The 17,741-nt window shown below is 38.7% G+C and overlaps 3 protein-coding genes across 3 annotated transcripts; 2 read left to right on the plus strand and 1 right to left on the minus strand.

Moving 5' to 3' along the window:
* Positions 1-1,583: 1,583 nt before the first annotated feature.
* On the plus strand, positions 1,584-3,955 carry LOC149405193 (cell division control protein 2 homolog C). The gene is made up of 4 exons (XM_089606933.1): positions 1,584-2,319; positions 2,403-2,472; positions 2,954-3,092; positions 3,536-3,955. The coding sequence occupies exons 1-4, from the start codon at positions 1,665-1,667 to the stop codon at positions 3,626-3,628; spliced, it is 957 nt and encodes a 318-aa protein (XP_089463059.1). The 5' UTR covers positions 1,584-1,664; the 3' UTR covers positions 3,629-3,955.
* A 629-nt stretch (positions 3,956-4,584) lies between these two features.
* LOC149405194 (serine/threonine-protein phosphatase PP1-like) lies at positions 4,585-7,082 on the plus strand. Its single transcript, XM_089606936.1, has 3 exons — positions 4,585-4,850; positions 5,488-6,047; positions 6,519-7,082. Exons 1-3 carry the CDS (start codon positions 4,682-4,684, stop codon positions 6,693-6,695), a joined length of 906 nt encoding a protein of 301 aa, XP_089463062.1. The 5' UTR covers positions 4,585-4,681; the 3' UTR covers positions 6,696-7,082.
* On the minus strand, positions 7,066-14,107 carry LOC149405195 (mediator of RNA polymerase II transcription subunit 33A-like). The gene is made up of 12 exons (XM_089606935.1): positions 13,654-14,107; positions 12,946-13,056; positions 12,225-12,584; positions 11,773-12,089; positions 11,578-11,669; positions 11,105-11,483; positions 10,524-10,731; positions 10,330-10,444; positions 9,971-10,132; positions 9,200-9,818; positions 8,715-8,933; positions 7,066-8,404 (listed from the first exon to the last, which is right to left on the minus strand). The coding sequence occupies exons 1-12, from the start codon at positions 13,914-13,916 to the stop codon at positions 7,353-7,355; spliced, it is 3,897 nt and encodes a 1,298-aa protein (XP_089463061.1). The 5' UTR covers positions 13,917-14,107; the 3' UTR covers positions 7,066-7,352.
* Between the last annotated feature and the right edge of the window lie 3,634 nt (positions 14,108-17,741).

Raw genomic sequence — 17,741 nt, forward strand, 5'->3', positions numbered from 1 at the left:
GAAGTCATCCATTTTTGCAGTGGATTTTTCGAAGCTGAGAGTCAAAATATATAAATCTGAAAACGATTTCGTATTTGTGGAGAAGTTGTGGAGATCGATTAGACTCCCATGAGTTCTCAATTCAATATAGTATATCGGCCGATACTTGGAATTTCAATTGTTTTCAAACTTTTATAAATCACGATCAATTTTTTTTTTATGAAGGTTATCTCTCTATGTATAGTCTATATGACGTTTTTTGAGCTCTGTGTATGGACATGTCACAAAAGAATTCATGTTCTTAATCCAGGTCACGAAATGTATCGTCCTCTAGCTGAATTATACGAAGTGGGTTGTAATGTTTGTTTCAGTGAGTCTAGTATTTTGGGGTTTCCTCTCCTTTTTTACTAGACCCTAGCTCAAAACTAGGGGACTAAAGCGTTCGAACCCAAGCTCAGCGATGTTGGATCGAGTTCACTACTCTTCACATTGGATCGAGCTGGTTAGGCTTTGCTCGGGCTAGTAGGGCGATCTCATCGCGATTGTTCCAAAAATTCGAGATTCAAGACTCAATTCTCTTTTTCATATAAAGGATAAAATCCTACGCCACAATAGTTTATTTGATTAACATGATAAAATAATAAGTAACACACTACACTATATGATAGTGGTTATTCGCAAAATGTTTCATAAACACATTTTCTCTAGGATCGATGGTGATTTGAAGCATACTCCTAACTTGGATTAGATTCCCAACACCGAACCATCGCCGCCGTCTCTAGCCACGATCTCCAAGCCATAAATATTGTCATCTTCAACGATCGTTGCATCAATATTTACTTTCACCATGTTTCCACAAAACATTCTCCAAGTTTTATCCCCACTCAATATTCTATAAGCATAACTAATAACTCCATCTCTTTGGTTATATGCATCAGCCCACTATGAGAAACAAGTCCTAGCTAAAGAAATAGTGTCCATAGTTTTGCATTTCACACTTTCTCATTCCTCGCCCATTAGATCACCTAACAGATAATCACAATATGATTTTCCCCTACTCATCTTCGCTAGAAAACACCACCTGTGTCTAATATTTAAAAGATCCTCCATCGCCCGTCTCCAATCATCCCTTTCCCCCAACACGTACATGCAAAACATAAAAGAGAGAGTCATGCATATATAGTCTATTTAAACTTCTATATTATAAATTAACTATCTAATAATTAATAATATAGCAAAAAATTAAAGACAAGACGTAACACATGTGTGCCACGTTACAAGAGATTAAGTATAGATTGAATAGTTAATCTATAATTTTAATCGATAATAGTCACTAGAACAAATATAAGTATCCGGTGCGACAATCGTCGCACCAAATGCCTCAAACTTCGCACCTAATAATTTATTTTGTCAAAAAATGTGAATATTTAGTGGAAAAAAATAAAGGACACTAATATAACAAAAAAAATATACTAAAAAATATTTAAAATCGGACGCGTATTGTTTTACACTCTTTACCAAACACTTTAGCAATATTTCCCCCCTCATTACAAATTTCAAATCCCCAATTCCCAAACGGTCACCTAATTCCCATTTCAAAACCCTCTCTTTCCACTGATCTCTCATTTTCTAGGGTTCCCATTCTCTCTCTCTCCCTCTCTCTCTCTCTCTCTCACCGATCAACAATGGAGAAGTACGAGAAGATCGAGAAAGTCGGCGAAGGAACGTACGGCAAGGTCTACAAAGCAAGAGACAAGACCACCGGCCAAGTGGTGGCTCTGAAGAAGACTCGCCTCGAAATGGACGAAGAAGGAGTCCCTCCGACGGCTCTCCGAGAAGTCTCTCTCCTCCAAATGCTCTCCCACTCTCTCTACGTCGTCAGACTACTCTCCGTCGAGCACTCCGACTCTCGCCGCCGCGCTGGGAAAGATTCCTCCGCCGCCGGAGAAGGACCTTCAAAGCCCGTCCTTTACCTCGTCTTCGAGTTTCTGGACACCGATCTGAAGAAATTCATCGATTCCCACCGGAAAGGCCCGGCGGCGCCGAGGCCGCTCTCGCCGGAGCTCGTCCAGAGCTTTCTTTTCCAGCTCTGCAAGGGCGTCGCTCATTGTCACTCCCACGGCGTTCTTCATCGTGATCTGAAGCCCCAGAATTTGCTTCTTGACAAGGAGCGAGGGATTCTGAAGATTGCGGACCTAGGGCTTGGAAGGGCTTTTACTGTGCCGTTGAAGAGTTACACGCATGAGATTGTTACGCTTTGGTACCGTGCTCCTGAGGTTCTTCTTGGCTCTACTCATTACTCTACTGGCGTCGATATGTGGTCTGTTGGGTGTATCTTTGGTGAGTCTTGATCCTGATCTCATTCGGATTATAATTTATTATAATATATATAAATTGTTGAGTGTGTGTTTGTTTGTTCGCAGCGGAGATGGTGAGAAGACAGGCCTTGTTCCCGGGTGACTCGGAGTTTCAGCAGTTGCTTCACATCTTCAGGTGAGTTTTTTTTTCTCAAGAAAGCAATATAAAAAGTCCTGGCTTGGTTTATGGCTGTTGATGAATTAAAAATGGAAGCTTTCTCATGTTAACTATGTGTTGATTATTTTTCTGGGATTTTTCTAATTGGGAGAAGTTATTGTGCGTGTGTGTGTGTGTGTGTGTGTGTGAAGTTTCCCTCTTCAGAGTTACTGATACTTGCTAATTCTGATGTTGGTCATTGAGATATAAATTGTCATGTGGTTGATCGTATGTCGAGGATGTCTTAGGAGAATACGAGGTGGTTGTTTGTGGAATGTGTCATTGTTCAGATTTACAGACCCTTGCTGAATGATACAGCGATCATGGAGCTTTTTTTTTTTTTTTTTTTTACCATTTGGGTTTAGTGTTCGCTTGCTTGATCATTAGCTGAGAATGTTATATCAGTCTCAAAAGCTTTTGATATTAATTACCGACTATTTTACCCTTGAATATTGTGTAGGCTTCTGGGAACGCCGACGGAAAAGCAGTGGCCGGGAGTGGCGGCGCTGAGGGACTGGCATGTGTATCCGCAGTGGGAGCCTCAGAACTTGGCACGTGCCGTTCCTACCCTCGGCCCTGACGGGGTCGACCTTCTCTCGGTATCCTTTCTTTCCTTTGCTCAATGAAATTTTTACTCAACCCGGTTCTTGATTTGATGATGACTTTAACAACCAGCTGATAGAACGGGAATGAGTAGTTATGAGTTTCTATCCGACTCCTCTACGAGGTCTATCTGTATGTGAAAATAATGGGTTGTTCTATTTGATTGGATACTTGTCCTTTTTATTGTGGAAACTAGTGCTTTGCTATCGGTATTTAGAAGAACATTGGGTAGTTTTTTTTGCTCATCTCAACTGTCTTCAAGACTCTGCATTATTTTCTTTGCGTTGTTTAAAAAAACTTCTTTTCATGTCACGGAATTAAGTTTACACTTCCAAACCTGGCACTGATTTCTTATAGTATTCTGAGCTTTTGCGAAGCAACGTTTTAAATTTTTTATTTTTCTTAGCTACTCTCACGAAAACTAGTTTCAATGTTGCAGAAAATGCTAAGGTATGATCCGGTGGAAAGAATCTCAGCCAAGGCCGCTTTAGATCATCCTTATTTCGACAGCCTTGACAAATCTCAGTTCTGAAGTGCCTGCCTAAGACTAAATCTTCAAGTACATTCTTCTTGGATATGACCTAAATGGTAATGAGTGGCTACGGAAATCACTTGTCATCATCATCTTGGTGATTGATGAACTAAATACTGTGTATGATGTTTGTGTGCTCTGATATTTTTACCTTGCTGTCGAATAATATCATACAACAGCGAACCGTGTGAAAAGTTTCTTTCAAGTATAATTGACTATAGTAACAGTCGATGTTTGTTGAGATTTTTGATCTGTTTGATCAAAATACTGAGGTTGAGAACAAATTGATAATAAAAAGCTTATTACAATATGGTTTGACTTGATTAATTTTGTTTTGCCCAAATATCTTGAACCTTGAAATTTGACCCAACATTGTGATTTCACCGGAAAAATACTGACCAAAGAAATTGAAGGCATTATTCTTGAGTATAATATGTCATTTTCTATGGACCTTGATATTGTATGCCTCTAAAACCTAGCAGCCCTTTTATTTATATAATATATATATATATATAATATATATATATATATAAATATATATATATATATATTTATATAATGTATAATAACAAGTAAAATGGCCTAAGAGGAACGAAGGCGTTTTAAAAACAGAGAGGAAAAGGTAAGAGTTGAAGAGCAAAAACTGTTTTCACGTCATAAGGCCAATAAACTCGGAGATTCCTATGGTTGGTGATTCCTCTAGAATTTTAGTTGGCATATTGTTGAATGTTACCATTGTAATTTGTAGCCATCAAATTTTTTTTGAAATAAAAACAAATCCGAAGTGGTTATTGGATGGGGAATTATCAAAAATCCCAAAAAGTCAATCAAGTCACTATCGTCTTTCCCTCAATTACATCCATTGCCTTGCATAATTCTTGTGTTTCTGTGTCCAATTTCTCTATCTTATCATAATCTTTTGTGTCATTTTGATCCAAGATAGGGGAAACTACATGCCCTTCTAAATTAGTGGCGATAAAGACACTAATTTTGCACCTTAAAAAAAGGTGATTAAGTTTTATATCATATATTCTAGGGGTGTGGTTTTTTGGCATGGAAGGATTGGATGGTTTCATAGAAAGATTGTTACAAGGAAAGAAGAACAGAGGCAAAAAAATCCAGCTTATAGAACCAGAAATCCGACAGCTTTGTACCAAAGCCAAAGAGGTTTTCCTCAGCCAGCCTAATCTCCTTGAGCTAGAAGCTCCAATTAACATATGTGGTACATTTCCTTTACCACCATTCTCATAATATTAATAAATTTTGAATATTTCATTTTAATTCAATTTTCATTTGGGTCTCCAAAATAATTGCAAAATTATGAACATGGTGTTTTTTTTTTTTTTTTTTTTTTTTTTTTTTTTTTTTTAACAAAGGCAATTATATATTCATAAAATGCAAGGAATAAAATGCTGTGACGGTAAGCCGGTTTGCGGTCCCCCTCCGACCACCAAAAGCCTTTCATCACTAAAACAAAAAAATAAAAAAATAAAAAATCTGATTTTTGGTAAAATGTGAAGAATCCGATGAAAAGTTACTGAAAATTCAAATTATGGGAATTTTTTTTGCAAATATTGCAATTGTATGGACATGCTGCTGAAAACCTGCAAAATTTTGCAAACTTGGAACGAAATTTTCAAATCGGAATTTAGTTTTTTTTTATATTATATATATATATATATATATATATATATATATATATGTGTGTGTGTGTGTGTGTGTGTGTGTGTGTGAAATTCTCGTCGACATTTCCACGAAATGAAAACATCGGTGAATCATGTGCAGTTATCTACGTGGAATTTCCACGTAGTAGTAGCAGAAATTGAACTCATAATTTGTTCTCATCTCGAAATTTTAAGGAGACATACACGGCCAATTTCCGGACCTCCTACGAGTATTCGAATACGGCGGTTTCCCGCCGGAATCGAACTACGTGTTCCTCGGGGACTACGTGGACCGAGGAAAGCAAAGCATCGAGACGATTTGCCTCCTCTTGGCTTACAAAGTGAAGTACCCTGAAAATTTCTTCCTCCTCCGGGGAAACCACGAGTGTGCTTCGATCAACAGAATCTACGGCTTCTACGACGAGTGCAAGCGAAGGTTCAGCGTCCGACTATGGAAGCTCTACACCGACTGCTTCAACTGCCTCCCCGTGGCCGCCCTGATCGACGGCAAGATCCTCTGCATGCACGGTGGCCTCTCCCCGGACCTCCACACGCTCGATCAGATCCGGGCCATCGAGCGGCCCATCGACGTCCCCGATCAGGGCCTCTTGTGCGATCTCCTGTGGGCCGACCCGGATAGAGACATCAGAGGTTGGGCCGACAATGACCGCGGCGTCTCCTACACCTTTGGACCAGACAGGGTCGCCGACTTCCTCAACAAACACCACCTCGACCTCGTCTGCCGGGCCCACCAGGTTCGATCCGTAAAATATATTTATGTGTTGAAATCGACATGATTACCATGAAAACATAACAAATCGACTTTTTTTTTTTTTTTTTTTTTTTTATTATTGCACAATCATTGAAATTGTTGTATCTACAAAATTCAGACATAGTTCATAGATTCAGAAATTGGGCAACTAAGATTTCGAAAGAGTGAGAACATGTCTAAATTGGAAGTAGCAATAGAAGTCATTTTATTGTGTTTTACTATTTTAAAGTACATATTTTCTCAAAACTTCAAATACAGGCATTTTTTTTATTTGACTCGAATTCATCTCCACATGTTTTGGGATGCTTACTATCGAGCTAACCATTCCATAAATACACGGGCTCACTATGTTCAAACCATATACGTATACATATATTATATCGCAGACACTCCTAAGGAATCAGATAGATCATAGATGTCTGTGATGATTATAACGTTTACCTGAAAATGGCAGGTGGTGGAAGACGGGTACGAATTCTTTGCGGACAGACAATTGGTGACGATATTCTCGGCGCCAAACTACTGCGGAGAGTTCAATAATGCAGGGGCTCTGATGAATGTGGATGCAAGTTTGCTCTGCTCTTTTCAGATAATCAAGCCTTGGAAGGCTAAATCCTCACCACAGGAATGAAATTCATCTGTCTTGCTTTCTTTCTCATAATGTCTTTCTCAATGCTCAGTTGCTTTTTTTTTCTTTCTTTCCAGTAAAACAACAGTTTGTAGATACTCCAAATAGAACTTTTAACACAACGAATCCGTGTATATAATACAAATGTCCCTTTACTGTTACTGATTGCTCCGAATTTAGACACATTTTGCTCAGACTGGTATTATCAAAAATAAAAAACAAAAACAAAAACAAAAACTCGGGCTCTGACTAAGGCAAAGGAAAATGCATCCCTAAAAGTGATTTCTGGTTTACATGTTTTACTTTAGAACACAGGTAAAGATTTTGTGTTCAGTAACTACCCAACAATTAATCACGAGCAGTATTCGAGCCGTAGCACTATCCTTCATCACATGGGTATATTTCAAAATTTCCTAGCAGATCCAAACACAGAATGTACTTACTTGAGGAAAATAAACGGATACACAAACAAACCATTGAAGTATAAATACGATCAAGGCTTGTGGTAGCGACTTAAATCAAGTATTATTCGGAGTAAAAACTCCGGTAATAGAAGATACACAAATAAAAATAAAAATAAAAAAACCCTAACTTAAGTCTAAACCCAACCTTATATCAACAACAGCATAAAGAACGACAACATTTTGTAAATAAGAGAGATCATCGATTCAAACCTCGGCCACCAATGATGTTGGCCAATTCGGCGGCGGGACCCATAGCCTCGATCCCGCCCTTTTCGATGAGCGAGAGGGCGAGGTCGTACTCTCGCCACCCTTTGAGCCCAGTCGCCACGGCCCTCAGCGTCTCCTGCCTGAGGTCGGGGATCCAGCCGGGAGCGAACTTCACCATCTGACCCACAAAGCAACACACGTACGCCTTCCACGCGGCCGTGTTCGACCCGACCGCTTTCCCCTCCAACATCTGCCCCAAGAAATTCACGTGGACCCCGAGAATCCTCAGCCTCTTGATCTGTTTGCACTTGGGAAGCTTCTCCTGTAGGCCCCACATGAGGCAGCCCGAGTGGAAGGCCAGGCAAGCCACCGCGTAGCCCTCCATGGCTCCTCCTCCGCCGCTTCTTCCCGGAGAGAGAAGCCACGTCGGGATCGTCTGCGTGTATAGCTCTTGAACCAGCCTGAAACCCCCGGAGATGCAGACCAGGCTCGATCCGAGGGCCGCGGCCTCTCTCAGCCTCGCCGTGGTCAGGCACAACGAGCCCATCGGGCCCAAACCCGCCCGGGCATACTCGGCGACGAGGTGTACGATCGCGTCGTTCACGTAGAGGACCACGTTCTGGATGGTCCGGCACGATCGGAGGTAGAGGAACCCGGGGGAGACCGAGGACGAGATGACGTGGCCGAGGAGGCCGTCCACGCCGCGCTTCTTGGAAAGGCGTGAGGTGGCGGCGGGGGATTGGACGACGGGGCCGAGGTAGGCGGAGAAGCAGCTGCGGAGGAGCTGGCCCACGGCCTCCTTGCTGTGGCGGAAGACGGATCGGGAAGAAGAGACGACGATGAAGTCGTGCCATCGGCGGACTTTTTGGGCCCAGAGGCAGCTCACGACGGCCATGCCGGGCCACGGGCAGCCCGAGGCGCAGTTCTCGAGAGCCGGGCCCGCCACAGCGTGGATGTACTCGAGGTTCTTATCCAGCTTGAAGGTTATGGTTAGGCTCACAAGGACGGCCATGGGCAACGGGAGCGTTATTTCGGGACCATCTGCGAGGCATTCATTCAAAAGCAGTTAGCTAAAGCTTTGGCACGTTTGATGCTCTGAACTTGGGATTTTAGACGAAGAATCTTTTTTTCTTTCTTCTTTCCTTTTTCTCATTGTGCTAAGATTGTCTATAATGAAATAACAACGTAGCATTTGTTTGTGATAAAAAGCATCAGGACCATTGCATGACATCCAAACCACGATGAGAGTGGAATTGAGATACATGTGGCCGAGCAAGAAAAGAAGCAGAATACAAACCATACAAGGTATGTATGATGAGGGCAAAAAAATTAGGAGAATGGAAATATGTACCCGAAGAAAAGCTTGGAAGGCAGCTTGGCATATCAACCCCAGAAGCAGCAAGTATCGCTTTAATTTCGGATTCAACTTGTTTAAGGACAGGCGCTGGACTTGGCCACTCTATTCCATTCATTGGGACTGGTTTCCATATACCTCGAGTGACTTCCGCGGAAAAGTAACTGATGATTACTGCGAGAGTCGCTGGTAGATAGTCAACGAGGTCTCTTAGCCCTGCACTCATTCAAGATCAAGAGAAGACAAATAAGCCTCGGAACAGAAAAAGAAGCTTGAAAGGCAAGTAATCGTAGAGGAGGAAAAATGATTGCAATATTCGAAATCCATAGAAAATAAATTTAAAAATGGACAAAAGACGATACATGTGTATTTCAAGAGACCTGGAACTCTACTAAATGGCTAAGCATCACTCTAAAAGTATTTCTTTCCTCTATAGTATTTCTAATATTTATATTATTATTTTTTTACCCATAGAAATTAACCTGTTATCATGTTTCGAGAGGAAATCCTCTGATAGGAGCAAGCGGCTAAAAGTGCATCAAGTACGAAAGGCATGGCTTCTAACACCTGCCATGCAGGAAAATGCAGGGTCTGCTTAAAGACATCATCTCCCATATTTATAGGTGAGCTACTACCGGATGATAATGAAGAAGTAGTTCCGCTCGTAGTCACTTTCGAATAAATCATGTTCAAGATCGTATTAGCGACTTGATAGGCTGGTTTTTCGGTGGAGAGGCCGGAGAGCGGTGATGACACACAAGATTTATTTTGCAAGTACCATGATCGTAAATTTGGGAAGGAATCGATGTACACAGCCTTATCAGAGTCTTTTTCACCATTCAGGAATATGGAACGACTATTATGCAACACCAAAAGATACTCCAAATTGAGTTCAACTCCATTAATTCTTGCGTACTCCGTAATGCATTGCTCAATAGGAGGCCTGTAGAACTTCCACAGACGAAGGAGGAAGAGAAATGCTAAAGAATAAACCATGTAAATAGAGGGTTCGTCCCTCTTTGTAGACTTGTTCTGTATTGCAGGTTCTAGCGACCCAAACACCTCACAAAGTGGCATTAATGAAGCAGCAACTTCAGGGACCTGTACGTAAAGAAAATGTTTGAGCCGACAGCCCAAGTTTCAGATTCTAACACAGACAATTGCATCATCTTACATCACCAAATAAACGTGCGCTGAGACGTATTTTCCAAACCCAGCCCATATGCATAAAAGAAAATAGACTTTTTGCTTACCGCACCATGCAAAGAGAGTATGTGAACCATATCGATAGAGGACGCTCGATATAGGATAACACTAAGCATTGGCATATAGTCAACCAGATGACTTCTTGACTCACTGTAATTGGGCGGTGCAGGAGGACAAAGAAGCTTGACCACAAAGCGCACCACATGTTCCTACCAAAGGATTCAACACATTGTCATATGTTATAAGGTCTCTCGAGGGCCACAAGCTCACAGGGAATACTAAATCCTCTTTCCAGACAAATCAATTATGTTTCATCCTAGCTTTCAACAATAAAGATAAAATTCTCTCTGGAAAGGCAGTAGGTCGATTATCATGAAAGGCCAAATGATCTACCACAAAACTATACCTGAATGTTCCATCCACTTTTTAAAGACGCACCACAAAGAATCTTTGCAGCTACTGGCTTTTCCTCCTCGGACCCATTTAGTGCAATATTATATAACTTCTCTACCTCCACTAAACTTGAAAATGAGAGCACACAAAAATCAGGAAGGCGTAAATTTCTTATTATCAAACAGAAGTTGAAAATCCTCAATATACCTCGGGGCAGGAGTTGAGATAAGTGAGTTGACTAAATGACCACTCAATGGTGCTCCTTCTAGAAATACCAACCAGGGAGATTTTACAGGTGTTTTCTCTGATGGTGAGAATGCTGATGCTGGTACATAATCTGGCCAGAAATATGCCGATGTGTCTATGAGATTTCTTGCTATGCAAGCCTCCACAACGAGGTGTATCATGTTTCCACCTGAAAGATAAATATTTAAGTTGATAGATATTAATGCAAGACCCAGTTATATGTAAAAACTTGAGGCATGTGTACTGATTAAAATTTAAGGAATACTATTGAAGTCCAGAAGTTCCAATAACCTGGTAAGTCACAGCTGTCGTATCCACAATAAGGGAGGAAAGTTACAAAAAAAATAAAAATAGAAGCATTATCTTGTGAAGTGTATTTGTAATTGTAACCGTTAAGCATTGTTAGTATCAGAGAATTTTAGTTACAAGGAAAACAACGAAAAGACAGATAGCACTCATGTAGTAATGTTCCTCCTTTTTTTTAATTCCAAAATGGCAAACACGCCCAAAGACCATTGGGAACTTTAAACTTCTAAACATACCGGCCTTGATAAAACCCTGATCATAATGATCAAAATCTGCACCACGGTCTTCATTTCTCGAACTACGAATAAATCGGGCAGCTTTTGTAGCTGCAGTGTTTGCTGCATCAACAACAGACTCGGGAGGGCATACGAGGCTGGAAAACTGTCCAAGAACCTGGAGGGCCAAAACCAATCCATGTTTCCTTGGAAACCTTGCTTTCACACTAATATCATGTCCATATCCAGTATCGTTCCCAGACACTGTTGTTACCGGCAGATTGGAGTTCAATTGCATCTCCATGTTCAAAAGTTTCGCAATTGACAAAGGTATTACAGACAAAAGGATACAAAGACGGGTTTCAAGGTGCGGGATCGGGCCTTCAAGGGGATCGCGTTCCTGAAAATCAGTAATTTTTTTTATAGAAAACAAATATTAATTCAGTTTATTCCTTATCTTAGCTGGGAAAGTAAATATAAGGCATGGTCTCAACTCGTTGAACGAGACGAAGAGCTGAAAGCCAAAGGGCGAGAAAGGTTTCTTGCCATGTTGCCTGGTTAATAATTTGGAGCGTTTTAACTGATTCTGCAGTTACCATCAAGGAAAAAAAATGTATTAGTTTTCCGGGCCTAGTGTCTCGTTAACTAAATTGCACAAAAAAGATAAATTTATCACTTCAAGCTTTTACCAGCGAGCACGTCAACAACAGCTTTTATCGGCAGCTGTTTTCCATCCAATGCATTCTCCAAATATATATCAAAAGCAATCCAGCAAGCAGAAAAATCAGATCTGAAATTGCAGAGAGAGAATGGTTTTCTTAATCCATTTTCAATTAGCATCCCCATTAGATGGCGCTTGTCTAACTGGCGCTGAAAACCCACAACTCTTTGGATGTTGGCATAAAACTCAGCAAACAATTGTGTTCCAGGCTTCAAGTCTGAGGATGACAACCAATAGGCTTTAAGAAGCTGAAGTTTAGACTGGAGACCATCAAAATTTCCAGGCCTGTTGAAAAAGAGAGAGTAGAACAATGGACAAAGTTAATAAAATGAAAGCTACGCTATATGAAAAGTAATATGAATAAAATGGAAGATAAGTCAAAGACACAGAGCTAAAAGAGGAAAGAAGAGGTAGGTTTACATATTGATGCGAACAAGCCGAAGCAGAAGCACAGCTTTTTTGCTCTCTGTTAGTTTTCCCAACACCTCGATTGCCTTGAGAGATTTTTTGATTCTCAACCCCACAACATTATCCTTATTCTCCAAATCACGCTTTTCAGTGGAATCTACGTCCATATCAGTATGATCAGTAGTTCCAAATGCTAACCTTGACCTGTCTGAAGACGTCTTCACCAATCCCCAATCATCTAAAATGACATCGATCAATCCATCGATAACACGGAACAAGAATAAGACAAAGGCGTGACTAAGCTCCAAGGTACGAGTAGTGACATCATATAATTGAGAGAGCTTAAGTGCACATTCAATATCTTCTATTATCCTGTCATGAAGCAGAACCAGTTTCACTTGATAAGTTACAACTTTTGAGTTATGCTTTCAGTGCAGCAATTTTTGCTAGTAAATCGCAGCCCAAACTAAACTCCTCCACGTTGATTAATATATAGACAATGCCAGAATGTAGAGAGTCCTAATATCCAAACCTATAATGCAAATGATCATGAAAATGTAGTAGCATAGAACTCTAAAGCCTATCAAATGCATTAAGCTATTCACTGTCCAACAGAAACGGCAATAACATATCCTAATGACAGCCAGGCAACAAAAAACAAGAGAGATTATGAACTTGAAAATGTTTATAAAATCCAAACCAAATTAGCAAAAGAATAAAGCATGACACTAACTTTTCTTTGGAGACATCTTGTGGCATAGACTCAAAAGAAAGAGCATATCGGCTTAGCAGTTCAAGATAAACAGTATATGCCTTTGATTGAGAGCTTCGATTGGGAACTACCCTGCAAAAAAAAAAAGAAAAAAAAAGCATACACTAAGTCGGAGTATGAACACGAAGATTCACTACTTTGACTATATATATTTAAATAGAGCAATAAATCATCATCTCTGCATAATTGATTTAAAAGAAAAGGATGATTAAAAAATTCCCTTTTTCAACAATGATTAACTTCAGCCTTATAGCTAATTACTATGATAATCTTAATAGGTTAAATGAACCATCTTTTTCACATTTCAGCATCATCAAAATACCTATTGTGGACAGAATTAACAACGGCCATTGATGATAATATCATAACCAGAATTACAGAAAGGCATAGGAAACGTCGTTTTTTTTTTCTCGTTTCAACGAACAAAACAAATTACGAGGAATATCAAGTTATCATTGACGAACGTCAAAATAAAAAGGAATTTAGAAAGAAAAGAAATCGGAGAAAATATAAAGGAAAAAAAATCGCCATTGTAACATCACGAACACGAGAAAGCGTTTGTCTCTTTCTCTCATTTCGGAATTTCCAAAGCGAAATGGAAGAAAAATCAATGTGAATAATCAATTCAACCAGAAACGGATAATTAACGAGAAGGAAGAAAAAAAAAACCTGGCGAAGAGAAGAGAGAGGACATGGATAGGGAAAAGGAGACCCGAAGAGAGCGATTTCTCGATGAACTTCCATAGCGGAGGTCGATTGTGGTCGAAACAGAGGTGCGAGACCAGAACCTGACCTAGCTCCGGACTCGGAACCGCCGTGGCCAACCTTCCGACCACCGTGGACCAGACCAAAGGACCTTCATTCCTCTCTTCGCACCATTTCACAGCATCCACGACTCTCTGCTCATACTCGCGCCACTCTTTCTCCTCCATTGTCGTTCCTTACGAAGCTCTTCGTTCTGTTTTTGTGTTTCTTAATTTCCTTTTTTTATTTCATTCGAATACTGACAAGAGATGAGATTGAGTTTATTTGCATGGAAATCCGTGATTTTCTTTTACCGGATTTCTTACTATTTATTTCAAGTTTTAACTCAATAATCTCTTTTGGAAAAAACGACGTCGTTCGGGAGAGCTAAGTTCCGACGACGAGTAACTGAACTAGTCTCTCTCTCTAGAAAAATTACAAGTGAAATAAAGAGTTTTTTTGTTTTTATTCAACTGGTATGGTCATGTGGTAGGTGACGCCAAATGCCATAATATACATGTTTCATCAAATTATTGTGCAACATTAATAAAATAAGAAAGAAACTGTATTGTCATTTATTCCTCACCTTTATTTTTGCACACTTTTTTAAGGCGGAAAAAAAGTATCTGATCAGATATTAAATTCATGTCATTATATTGGTTATGGTTTGTGGGTTGGTTTAGATTAAGGTTAGTCAGTTATAGATAGTTATAAAATCACGTTAGCATATAACCATTATTGGGCTAAATATAAGGAATTTTTTTTTAATGAATTTAGTAGTTAAAATTTATAGAACTTTGAACTAGATCTTAACATTTCTATAATATATGGGTAAAATAAAAAATAAAAAATTTGTGTGGGGTAATTTGGCTAAATAGCCGATTTAAAATTAAGGATTTACAAAATAGTCAAGATTTATCTAAGATTAGAAAAATAGTTAAAATGTGCAGAAAAGTATTATGATTAATATTTTTGAAAGTGATAGATTGCTTATAATAATTGATAAAAAAAAATTTAATATTGTTGTCAAAAATTATTTGACAACTTAATTTTGTTTACTTTGCTGAAAATTTGAAACCTTGCTTATTTTGTTAATCAATTTGCTTCAAATTGGTATTTTGTACCATTTTTCCTTTTATTATATAATGATAATAAGTTATGAATCAGTTGGTATTTAACTATTTACATAACGATGACTATTATTTAGCTAAATGAATTACATCTGCTGATTATTTAATATAGAATATCTTAATATATCATAAAATCTCTAAAACTATCATTGTCTATACCAGTAAGTGAAAAACAAATTTACTTTAATTAACAGCATGATCGTTATCCTTCTTTATCTTTTTTATTTTTTCAAGGGTGGATCACTTGTTTAATTTTTTAAAATTTTATTCTGCAATAAGATCACTTACTAAATCTTACAAGTTTTATCATCATTCATGTGACCAGGTCAAAAGGTCAACGAGAATATCGGATAAGAAAAATAGAAAAACGCTATACAGCATATTACTAAATTATATGAGCTTGATTTAGTATTCAAACAAAGATTCTAGAAAATATTTTGATAGTGTGCATATATAGAATGTAAATTGTTGCCCAATATTCAATAACATAAACTAGGCCTATTATAATATAAAGATAAACAATGGCAGTTATGATTTTATAGTACTATATTACTGACGTATAAAAAATACTTGTATAAAAGTGAAGACTAACACTAGTGATAGTTTAGGATAATACTTCGAAGACTAGTTATACTCACCAATGGTGGTGATAAATGCAACTAGGTCAAGACTAACAATGTATGTATTCTTTAAATATAAGGTATATATAGAAAATCAAAGCATAAAAATACAGTGAATTTTCTGGTATTATAATGTGCACACCTAACTTTCTCAGGTCAAACTAAGCAACAATAACAACACCCCGTGTCAGATTTAGCAAAAAAAAAAAAAAAAAACGTGTCTTGCTACAAACCACCCACTCTCTAGTATCTCTGTATTTGGGCTTAACTTAATTGGGCTCTTATATGAAAAAAAAAAAAAAAAAAATGTTTATAGAGAAATTGATCATTCTACTACTATTTGATAATCCATTTCCCATTTTCCACTAAAATCATAATTTGGACAAATCTACTAATCGACCAAGTATGCAAATATTCTTTTACCTTTGTTTTCCTTTTTGTTTTATTTCCAAATTAAGTCTCACATCTCTTCTTTGTTCTCTCATTCTCTCTCTTTCAATCTCTTATTTCTTTCTCGGTCCTCCTCCTCCGGTCCATTCATCCTCGCGTTCTGCGACGCCGCCGCCTGGAAAAATGTCTTCCGAGCCTGCACGTCCAAAATCACCGACCAGTGCGACACCGCGTCGAGAAAGACGGAGAAGTGTCGGAGGTCGATCGTGGAGGCTAGGGTTTCGGTGAGGGTGAAGAGCGGTTTCCGGAGAGAATGGTTTCAACTGGAAGCTCCACAAGGGTGATGACGCTGATGGCAACACTTTCCAACCGAGAATCAGAGTCGTCCTTGGGTCTTTCGTCAACTCCAATTCCCTCGAGTCTCTCGTCAACTCTAAGATGCCTATGGGTCGGAGACCATGGCCGCCGTGGAATTTTATTAAAAAAAAAAACTATCACAGTGCCACCCATACCACGAACGCCGTCAAGACCGTATCAATCCACTGCCTCACGATCTGACCTCCGCTTGCACTCTCATTGCTAAAAAAAATGTCGCATGGAACATTGCTCTGTATATATATACTACGTGTAAAACGTGCTTCGCACGTGGGGATAAGAAATTAGTTTGGCAAGCAACGAAATAAAAGGGTAAAAGAGTAAACTGATATTAAGTAACATATATATACCATCAATACTTACAGTACTTGAAACAAAAGTTCTAATGATACAGACAATACCAAAACGAGCACACTGATACTAGCTAACATATATATACCATCAATACTTACAGTACTTGAAACAAAAGTTCTAATACAGATAATACCAAAACCATAATTTACAACACACCTAGAGGATAGTTAACGAAGTTTTAACTAATTGTATGATGCCCTTATAATGAATATGTACAATACAAAAACAAACTAAAGGCAGTTTCAGTTGCCAAAAAGCTCCGGTGGGTTGAACTTGATCAAACTATATTAACAAAAAAACAAACTCCAGTTGAAGTCTTGTTCTTAGACCAGTTTCTGTTTCTTTGAAGTCAATGAAGCCTCACCTAATATATTAGACTGTTTTTCTATTTTTTTTCTTCAGCATTGACGATAACTTCAAAAAGATCATAGACCTGATTGATATTGTATTGTGGGTCTGGGGTTGTTGTTGTGTTTTTTTGGAGGAAAAATGCTTTCACACATCCTTCTTTAGATTTGAACACTTTTTGTGCAGAGTTAGTTGCACCCTGGGAGAGGAAAATGCGACGCAAGATAATGTGTTACTTGTAGTTTGAATAGAATTGATATACGTACTTGTTCTATAAGCTTTGATATTTCTGTGGCTTTGCATGAGAAAAGCTTTCATGCAATAAAGTCAAAGCAGGTAGCATTGATGGTGTCGTTGTTTAGTTCGTCAGTCAGTGTAACCTGGACCCATAAGTTGTAGGTGAAACAAATTATTTTTTCCGTGTATGAAAAATGGAGTGCATGAAAGAATGAATTTCAGATGAATTTTATCTTACCATGGGGCAACTGAATTTTTCTTTGTATTGCAGTTGAAGCAGTCAAAGTAACGATTTACTTTTAAATTTGTTCTTTTTTTGCAGTTGTTGTAGACGTAGTAATAGAAACTTTGACGGGTGTTTGTTATGGATAGTTTGGCTCTAACCCAATTGCTTCGAACTTTTGTGTCCTGAAAATGTTGACATAAGTTATATAATAAAGATTTCAGTGTAGATATCTAATTATAGCAGTACAGATCTTTGTTTCATTAATGAGTAATTTTTTTTTATCATCTTAGCTAAGCATTAGTCATATTATGAGAGTCATGTATTAAAAATGAG

Source organism: Urtica dioica, chromosome 2, assembly GCF_054948205.1.
Source record: "Urtica dioica subsp. dioica isolate 48M chromosome 2, U.dioica_male_clone48M_v1_H2, whole genome shotgun sequence".
NCBI lineage: Eukaryota > Viridiplantae > Streptophyta > Magnoliopsida > Rosales > Urticaceae > Urtica > Urtica dioica.

Excerpts from the sequence above, each read along its gene's own strand:
- LOC149405195 (XM_089606935.1), bottom strand. The coding sequence starts at position 13,916 with ATGGAGGAGAAAGAGTGGCGCGAGTATGAGCAGAGAGTCGTGGATGCT. Across the intron at positions 12,090-12,224 it reads CGGCTTGTTCGCATCAATAT|GCCTGGAAATTTTGATGGTC; the intron begins GTAAACCTACCT and ends CTTTTTCAACAG. Across the intron at positions 10,133-10,329 it reads AAAGTGGATGGAACATTCAG|GAACATGTGGTGCGCTTTGT; the intron begins GTATAGTTTTGT and ends ATCCTTTGGTAG.
- LOC149405193 (XM_089606933.1), top strand. The coding sequence starts at position 1,665 with ATGGAGAAGTACGAGAAGATCGAGAAAGTCGGCGAAGGAACGTACGGC. Across the intron at positions 2,320-2,402 it reads GTCTGTTGGGTGTATCTTTG|CGGAGATGGTGAGAAGACAG; the intron begins GTGAGTCTTGAT and ends GTTTGTTCGCAG. Across the intron at positions 2,473-2,953 it reads CAGTTGCTTCACATCTTCAG|GCTTCTGGGAACGCCGACGG; the intron begins GTGAGTTTTTTT and ends AATATTGTGTAG.
- LOC149405194 (XM_089606936.1), top strand. The coding sequence starts at position 4,682 with ATGGAAGGATTGGATGGTTTCATAGAAAGATTGTTACAAGGAAAGAAG. Across the intron at positions 4,851-5,487 it reads AGCTCCAATTAACATATGTG|GAGACATACACGGCCAATTT; the intron begins GTACATTTCCTT and ends CGAAATTTTAAG. Across the intron at positions 6,048-6,518 it reads TCGTCTGCCGGGCCCACCAG|GTGGTGGAAGACGGGTACGA; the intron begins GTTCGATCCGTA and ends TGAAAATGGCAG.